This window comes from Petaurus breviceps, unplaced genomic scaffold, assembly GCF_028583685.1.
Source record: "Petaurus breviceps papuanus isolate PSGF00001 unplaced genomic scaffold, PetGlider_PUasm1.0 90633, whole genome shotgun sequence".
NCBI classification, from domain to species: domain Eukaryota; kingdom Metazoa; phylum Chordata; class Mammalia; order Diprotodontia; family Petauridae; genus Petaurus; species Petaurus breviceps.
The window spans coordinates 4,049,119-4,058,658 of NW_027187293.1; the positions used below are offsets into that span (position 1 = coordinate 4,049,119).

The 9,540-nt window shown below is 39.2% G+C and overlaps 1 protein-coding gene across 1 annotated transcript in view; it reads right to left on the minus strand.

Annotated features, from left to right (window-relative positions):
• Positions 1 to 8,470, minus strand: part of FMN2 (formin 2) — a 494,077-nt gene extending 485,607 nt beyond the window's left edge. The window contains 2 exon segments of the mRNA XM_069064483.1: positions 6,441 to 8,376; positions 8,378 to 8,470. Of these exon segments, the coding sequence (XP_068920584.1) occupies positions 6,441 to 8,376; positions 8,378 to 8,470 (2,029 nt within the window).
• Positions 8,471 to 9,540: the final 1,070 nt, after the last annotated feature.

A 9,540-nucleotide genomic window follows, 5' to 3' on the forward strand; every position in this document is an offset into this window, starting at 1 on the left:
AGGAAAGTAGGGGGGAAGGGGATATGAGGGGGGATGATAGAAGGGAAGGCAGATTGGGGGAGAGGGTAGTTAGAACCAAACACTTTTGAAAAGGGAAAGGGTCAATGTAGAAAATAGAATAAGTGGGGGGCAGGATAGGATGGAGGGAAATATAATTAGTATTTCACGATATAACTACTATGGAAAGGTTTTGCATAACTACACATGTACAACCTATATTAAAATGCTTGCTTGCCAGTGGGGGTGGGTGAGGAGGGAAGAAGGGAAAAAATCTGGAAACCAAAGTTTTAAAAACAAATGTTAAAAAAATTGTTTCTTTTACATGCAAATGGGAAATAAGATATACAAACACTGGGGTACAGAAATCCATCTTGCCCTACTAGAAAGTTAGGGGGGTATGGGGGTGGTTATAAGAACAGATTAGGAGAAGGGGTATTCTGTAGGCTCACTATCTTGGGTAGGGGTAGGGGAAAGTCAGGGAAAAAAATTGTAACTCAAAATCTTGTGGAAATGAATGTTGAAAACTAAAAATAAGTAAACTGGAAAAAAAAAATCACTGTTTACTGAGTTCTGACTTCCACCATAATTGAAACTGTAGCCTGGGACTTTATAAAGGCATATTTATATGCAAGGTAAGTGATTTTATTTTGTTAGCACTGAAAATGTATTGATTTCACATCCTTTCAGAAGTCTTCTTCACCTTTAAAATAGGAAATTGTAACATTATATATGAGAAAATCAGAGAATGGCAGAATTCTAAGGGGCCTTAACGACCATTTAGACCATCATCCACATTTTAAAGAGGTGAAAGCTAAAGGCCGGAGAAATGCAATGATTTGGCCAGACATAGTGCTAATGAGTGACTGAGCTAAAATTCAAACCCAATTCTCTAGTAAGCAAGTGCTATGTTCTTTCCATTTTAATACTGGTACCCATCAACTAGCTAGACAGACACAGTCAGGACAATTGATGTACTTTTTTTTCTAAGTCATAGCTCTCACTATCTCATCCAGACAGCAAATACAGCAGCCAGTGATGGGCCTGGCCCCACTACTGACTGGCATAGAAGCTTATACCTTCTTTGATTCTGACAGGCAGTTTCACCCTCCTTAGACAACCAGGTGGCTCCATTTCCCCAGGGCTTTACCATATTTGCATTAGACTTTGTGAGAACACCCAACCTACTAACTCACAGTATCTCAGAACTTCTGAATTCAAGTGATCTACCAGCTTCAGCATCCATAGAAAGAGGGGACTACAAGCATTTATCATCATGCCTGGCAGAAATAAATTTGTTGAAAAGGACTAAGTATTCAAAGTTCACCCCCAAAAAATTGTTCATCCACTAAATTCCCTGAATTTTACTTGAAATAGAATCCCTCAGAGTGTCTGGATTCTTATTCTATATGCAATTCTAACAAGCTTGGTTAAGGCAAAGCACATTTGATAGTCCTATGAAGTAACAACTGAAAGAATGACAGAAAGGGAGATAGAAAAAAAACAAACAAAAGAATATACACTACTAAAATCAGATACAAAATCATAAAAAGCATGGCAATCTTAGTCTACTTGCTACGGGGACAAACAGCCCAACACAACTCAACAGACCTGAGGGCATTGCTGTATCATATAGTACAGGGCAGGACAGCATGTTCACATTAGTGACCTGGAATCATCAAGCAAAGGTTAAAATGACTTCAGAAACGTCCTATGACACAAAAGCCTTAGAAGCATGGAATAGTTATAAAAGTTTTCCATCAAAATTTATACCTGTAAAAACTCTCTTTGACACTTGAGGTAAACATCAGGAGTCTGGAAAATAGAGAAAAAGATAACTCATTCCCCGATGGCTTTATATATATATATATATATAAAATTATAGATTTATATATATATTTATATATATATATATATATATGGCACTTTATGTAATATGCTTTACATATGTAGTATATTAATGAAATCTCTCAATTTTCCATATTCCTTTCTTTTCAAAAAATTTACTATTTTAAATTTTAATTTTAAAAATTCAAAAATTTAATTTTAACAATTTCTACTGAATGTACTATCAGGTAGTTTCAATTTTAATGTCCTCCCCAGTACATTATTTCTTGGTAGCTTAACAGGACCATTTCTCCTTTCTAGAACAAGGAAATGGAAAAGGGTTAGATGATTTGTGAAGTTTAAAAAAATGAAAATGAAAAACTTTCTATAACATATACAAAAACAGATTACTATAAACTTTCTCCCAATGTTTTCTCATCAGTACAAAGAGACAAACATTCTTTTAAGTAGGGTTGTGGTTCAAAATAAAAGATACCTGTGGAATTTCACAGATATAATAACCACCTTGCTTTCCAAGGCAGCAGACAGTGAATTGATTCAAATACACATACATCTAGGGACAGAGAAAATTCCCCCAGGACATAGCAAGTGCTCTATTGACCTCAGAATATTTCAGGGACTGTCATAACAAGGTAAGCAGTGGGAAGAAACCAGAAGCAATACCTAAATAATGAGTAAATAGTCTATACTTGGCATAAAGGACCTCTGGACGAATTCTGGATTCCCACTGTTGCCACATGGAAGATATCCTCCAAGAGATTTGCAAAGAGAGAAAGGAATATAATGAATATTACTCCAATGCTCCCAAGTAAAAACTGTTGGAAAAAATAATAAAATAATATGTGTATATATATACATACATATACATATATAATATATATATTTTAAGAAAAAATGATGTGGTGTCCTGTAAAATGTAGAAACCACAAAAGTCCCTCAAACATTTGTAGATACAATAGAACCAATCTCTTTTTTAAAGATGTTAAACATTTTCTTGTAATATTAGACATCCAAGCTAAAATCAGAAGATTTCTATTTCTGGCACTGCTATTGAATCACCATATAAACTTGAGAAAGTGATTTTACCTCTTTTTTTTTTTTTTTTTTTTTTTTTTTTTGCTTTTCTGGAGGGCAGTTGGGTTTAAGTAACTTGCCCAAGGTCACACGGCTAGGTTTTTTTGTTTGTATGTGTTAAGTGTCTGAGGCTGGATCCAAACTCAGGTCCTCCTGACTCCAGGGCCAGCACTCTACTCACTGTGCCACCTAGCCACCCCTTGATTTCACTTCTTTATATACCTTACTTCTTCAGTAAAATGAGAAACAAAAATGGCCACCTCTTTTTTAACGATATTCATGGAGTAGATAATATAAAGTGACTAAAAGGTAACTGTCTACACAGATACATAGAAGCTACCTTACAAAGTGGATAGTGTACTAGGCTTCAAATAAGGAAAATCAAACTTCTGATACTGTAAAGTTCTATGACCCTGGGTAAATCACAGCCTTTATGTATCTCAAATAGTAGCCTATAGCTAGCATAACAACTAAGTCATAGATTATGATTCTCCTTTGTGGTGAGATTTTCAATACTTGGAGCTCTCCATGCTGACAAAAATCCCAGATCTTTTGTATAATTACATAAATGTATATGTATGTATACATCCACAGGCTGTCACATTTGGCTACCTATTTTCATTAGTCAAAGAAAATATAATAAAGACCAAGCATCCAAAACCATTTTGAAGACAACTTATCTCAGCCATATACTATATCCCCAGTTTTTTTTTTTTCATTTCAAGGCAAAACAGAATGGTCAGAACTTTCTAAGCCTGATCATTCATCTTTGTGAAGATGGTTTGCTGCTATGGCTCGTTCTCATATTAACTAACCACTTGCTTCAAATCCTCAAGATTCACATGTAATCTCAACTGTTATAACATGGAACTGAAAAAATGCATGTTTAATGGATAACATTTATATAACACATTAAGGTTTACAGAACACTTTACATGTGTTATTTCATTTAATTCTCACAACAACCCTGTATGGTTTGCCCAACTCCTTCAAAGACTTATCATTTATAGAATAAGGCAGGGTATGAATATTGGGGAAATATAAGTGATGCAAGAACAAAAAGTCATTAAATTTTACTGAAAAAAAGATCAACTTATCACTAATAAATGGTAAATGTGTTTTTAACAGTATAACAGATTAAACACTAACTCAAATTAGATATCTCCTAAGTCTTTAGAACTGCAAAGATAATCAATGTCAGAAACTTCATCAATGGTAATACAAGGAAGTTTTGTCTTTAAGCTTTTATAGTGCATTGTATAAATTTAAGTTACTAGAGATGTGTGGTTCAGTATTCTATTTTTAATCAATAAGACCTATTCTTATATGCATGACATTCACAAAGGCTAAGAAATGAATAAGACTTTAATTTCTCTGAACTCTTTCCTATAGAGATACCATAATTAAGTTTTACAAACATTTGGATGATTCCAAATCTATTAATATCTTTCTTAAATAATTTATGAAAAGAAGTTAATAGAGAAAAGCAAGAAAGGGGATCATATGAAGAAATAGAATATGCTATTCTTAGCCACAAAATTTCTATTCTTTACACTCTCCTAAAAAGCTGATGATAACCTATAATTTATTAGATAGGTCCTAAGGAGATATCTGAGTCACTGAGAAGTTAAATAACTTGCCCAGAGTCACAAAGCAAATAAGTGTCAGACTGACTTTGAACTCATCTTTCTGAATATGAGTATGGAATTCTATCCACCACTCCATTCTATCTCTCATGTATTTCTCATACACAACAAGAACAGTGGTATAAATAATAAGTAGAATTCAAGTAAAGGAAGTCAGTCATTAAGATCTATTTCCTTTGCATTTACTCATAAGAGGTATCAGTAACAGAAAGCTTTCCTCATACATTGATAAGGTATACATTGACAAATCATTTCAACAATCTATTAATAAATTTCACTTTTCTTGGCTTTTCTCCTTGATTAATTTTCAAACTTTCCCACCATGAATGACCAGTAACTTGACTTCCCTTTCATTAGTTGAAAGGAGACTTCACAAAAAGGTCATTAAGTATACATGTGTCAGTCTGACAATTTATTAAAGCATTCTGAAAGCAAGGCCTTGGGACCTAAAAGCTCTGACTTCAGTATATAAGAGAAGATAACTCACTTAAGTGGCTCAATATTTTCTGCAATACATTGACCCTCAAATTGTGGTTAATTGTGATGTCTGTGTAAGTCTCTGTTACAAAAGTCACATAAAGGATGGCCAAGTACTGCAGTGTGTGTTTTGCCATCCATTTCGGGGTATATACTATATTGACTCATAAATAAAACCAAACAATTATTATACTGAGTATTCCCTTTGGAGTTGATATATTTGTATCAATACACTGTAAAAGACTATTTAGGGTGACTAGGTGGCACAGTGAATAGAGCATAGGCCCTGGAGTCAGAAGGACCTGAGTTCAAATCTGACCCCAGACACTTAACACAAAAACTAGCCATGTGACCTTGGACAAGTCACTTAACCCCAACTGCACCTCCAAAAAAACCTATTTAAATGTTATGGAGGAGCAGTTAAATCTGAACCAAATTCTTGTCAGAATGAAGCTACCATAAAAATGAGATTAATTGCAATGATTATGAAGGAAATGTGATTACTATGGGCTAAAGAGAAATATAAAGGTGTCATAGAGCTGGACCTAGGAAGATACTTAGAATTTGGAGAGGAGAAGAAGGGAAACAATGAAAGGTGCATTAAGTAAGAAAGAATGGTGTGGGCAAAGGTGCAGAAGTAGGAAAGTTATTTTGAACAGAGTTCAACTTGGGAGAATTGGAAAAACAAAATAAAACAAACTAAAGACTGTTTTTTGCTCCTATGCTAGCTTTCAGTAGGTGATGAAATCTTGATAATGTATGTATTTCAGTCATTCAAATTCATCACTTTTTTCTGTCACTGAAGATGGATGAATTGGCCAGTTAGGAAGAAAAGTGAGTGTCCTTGCAATGGTTAATTTTGATCATATATCTCACAGGACTAATTTTGTCTCTCTCAATTATTGTAGCAAATTCAGTTCAATAAAGATTTATTAAGTCTCTAGTATGTACAAGTCACTGTATTACTTTTTGATGACAGAAATATGAAAATGACAATTCTTACCCTCAAGGAGCTTATAATCAAAGGGGAAGGAGAGACACATACATAGAGAAATAAGCATATGACACAAGGCATAATAAAAATAGCAACAACAGAGCTAGTCAAAGTGCTGTGCTTATAAGAGGAGGGAATGAGGTCAAGAGGTCAGAAAAACATGCAACTTGTCAAATACTTTCAAGATCATGTGCTCTTGTTAACCAAATGGGGCATATGAAGACTTCACCTACTGGTTGGAATGAAATCAGCAGGAAATAGAGTTGTAAAAAAAAAGTCACAACAAATTTGGCACAGATTTTTTTTTAAAGGTTAGGTAAGAATAGAATAGTGATATGGATGACACTACTAGGGTCTCTAGAAACAGTAGAAACCTGAGGAAAAGGTAGGAGAAGCTAACTCACCTGTGAATACATTCTGGAAACCATCAGTGGCAGCCTGTACTCCTGATGACTTTCTGGACAGAGCTGGGGGGGTTCCATCAGTTCCTTCCTGGGCTGCCCCATATTCAAGCAGGTCTGCTGAGCCACCCACCCTGGGCTCTCTCCTCTCTACCTCCTCTGTCCAGTCAGCAGAGCGGCTGAGTCCCCCCACCAGGCTGCTGCCACTTGTCTTGTGCTTCTTGACCTGGCTGACATTTGAGGCCAAGGTAGCCTTCTGACTCCGGCTCAAAGAAGGCTCCAGCCTTCTCATAATTCGGGGGCTCTGACTGGGGGACTGAGAAGGTGAGTGGTTGGGTGAACTAAGTTGTCGGGTAGTGGTCTTGATGTAACAAGGATTAATTAGTGGGTAAGGCTTGAAGCAGCGAGGACTGGGGGAAGGGCTGTCCATCTGAGGAGGTGTTGGGCATGCTGATACTTCACCCTCCTCCTCTCCTACCTCAGAGGGAGTCTCCTGGGTGCCCTTGTCCCACTCTTCCCCAGGAGAACCCCGGGGAGCATCCTCAAATGCATCCTCTTCATCATCATCATCTGTGTCTCCTGCTTCCCCAACAGAGGGTGCAGTTGCAGTCTCCCCCAACCCTGGCTCTGGGAAGGGGAAGGCAGTGGAAGGAGACTCTGTGGCTGATGGCAGAGTAGCCACAGGGGCAGTGACCTCCCAATCCGCACCGCTAGGGGGTGGTGGCTTCTCCTGCACTGGTAGCTCATGGGGCAAACTGTCTGGGAGGTCAGAGAGGGCAGATAAAGCTTGCTCTGTGTCTGGACTCCTTGGTGCTTCCCCAGCCCTACTAACAGGCCCCAGCAGAAAGTGGTCCAGGCCAAGGAAAGCCCCAGGTTGGAGAAGAGCAGAGCCCAGGGGTGATGAAGGGTCCCTGGAGCTGACCACACCACCCTGGTGCTGCTGCTGTTGCTGCTGCTGCTGAAGTCGAATTGCCTGCTGAATGTCTGAGAGCAAGTCCTCCTGCTCTGTAGCCGAATGAAAGCTATAGATGTCTGTATCGGAGCCTGAACTGGTCCTTTGTCCATCTTGCGCCCCAGGGGCTGTTTCCAAATCCCCTTCTATGGCAGATTGAACCCCAAGCCCTGCAGGCCCTGTCACACTTGGACGAGTGACTTCAAAAGGGTCCGTACCCTCTGTATCTGACAGGCCCACCTCATCAGCAGACAAGCTGAGATCAGGGGTCTTGGTGACCAAGGAGTGAGCGCTGTCCAGCTCCCCTGTTTGCAGGGCCTGGGAGTCCAGCACATCTTCCCGCGAACCGACACCCCCCTTTCCCTTAGATAGGTTCTTCCTGAGCCGCAGGTTGTAAAAAACAGAGGCTCTCGAGTCCGACTTGCTCTTCTTCTTGCCAGACTCTCCTGTGCCACCTCCCCCTCCCCCCTTTCCATGTTTGCCCAGCGCCTTCTTGCCCCCGCTCCCCTTCTTGTTGCTTTCAGTATCCCTGGGCCCAACAGCATCCTCCCCGACACAGCCACCACCTCCCCCTCCTTCAAGGGAGGCATCACCTGCGCTCCTCTTCAGTTTGCCATCCTGGTTTCCCATGTTGCAATCCCGCTGCAATGCCGCCCAGCCCGCAATCAGGCCATCCCAGAGGTTTTCATTCCCCGGCTTGGTCTGGGGGAGACTCCTGGGGAAGCCAGGCCAATGTGCAAACTGCCCAGCAGGAAAGGAAAGGCGCTCTTGTTTGGCCCCTCTTCCATCTGCCGGAGCCGCTGCTTTGCATAATGAGAGGCGGCTCCTGCTGCTGTGGCTGCTGCTGCTGCTGCTGCTGCAGCTTGGACTAGGATGGGCTCGAACATGCTCAGTGCAGCACTCCCCGCCGCAGACAGCTCCTTCCAATGGCTGCTCCTGACGCAGCTGCTGCTTAGGCTGCTCTCTGGGCGGGTTGCCACCGCCCCCCTCTTCCTCTCTTTTGCCCCACTAGGAAAGGGAGCTCTAGAAAGGTTGCCTGCATCCCAGGGACTTTCACCTCGAACTTATGAATCGAATTCATTGTGTCTGCCCTAAGAGCTAGTCAACTGGAAGATCCGATGTCAGAACTTCAAAGTCCAGAGACCTGTCAGAGAAAAAAAAAAAAAAGAAAGTTAAAAACAAAAAGTTTAGGGGAAGAATGGGGAGGAAGGACAAACTTTGACATTTGCATGCAGTATAAGGTTACTGTCACTTAGGTTCTCTCCCCCTCAAGGCTATATCTGCTGCCTTTAGAGACATGAATGTCAATAAATTTTTTTTGAATGAATGAATGAATGTAGTGTCTTTAATAATTGAGCATCTAGTTGAACATATGGCTAAGAAGAGATTACACATTAGACTCCATTTTCTTTATGGTTGCTGCAATCTCTATTTGCCAGGATATAACACCGTCATTTTCAAAAATTTATTTTCTGATGGGGGATTTACAAGGGGGGGAGGGGGGATAAGGAAAGCATGTGATTCATGAAGCAAGGTGTTAATTAAAATGTTAATCTTCAAAATTCCATGTGTTTACCATATAAATCAAGCAACATTTGTATTCAAGGAGAGTTCTTATGCTATACCTCCCAAGAGGTTAAACTCATCAATATTAAACACATGACCATTGTCCCCTCCTATAAGAACCCTTGGCAGTAAACAAATTAAATTCAAAGTTACCATGCAAATGAGTGTTTCTCAGTCCCAACCAAGCCCTGGCCACTTGTAAATCTTACAGGAAAAAACATTTCTCCTCTTCATGTGTAAATATTTTGCAACAAACAACCCAACATACTGATTTTCTTTAAGTTGTTTTAGGGATATTCTAAAGTTTTCATTCTCCATTCTGCCATTTTTTAAAAGCTACCAATGAAGTTTGTCTTAATATTATTATAATCAAAATATGTTTTAAATGACCTTGTTAATAGAAGATGGATGGACAGACAGACTGATAGATAAATGTCATGCTAAAGGACAGGAACTTAAAAGAAAAAAAAGAATGATTAAGCATTTTGATTAAGTATACTTGAATGTATATTGAAGTTAGAGTTAACCCAAGAGAAAAATCTTCTGAAGAGTCTATAAAAGAACAAACACAGATAAGAGACAATT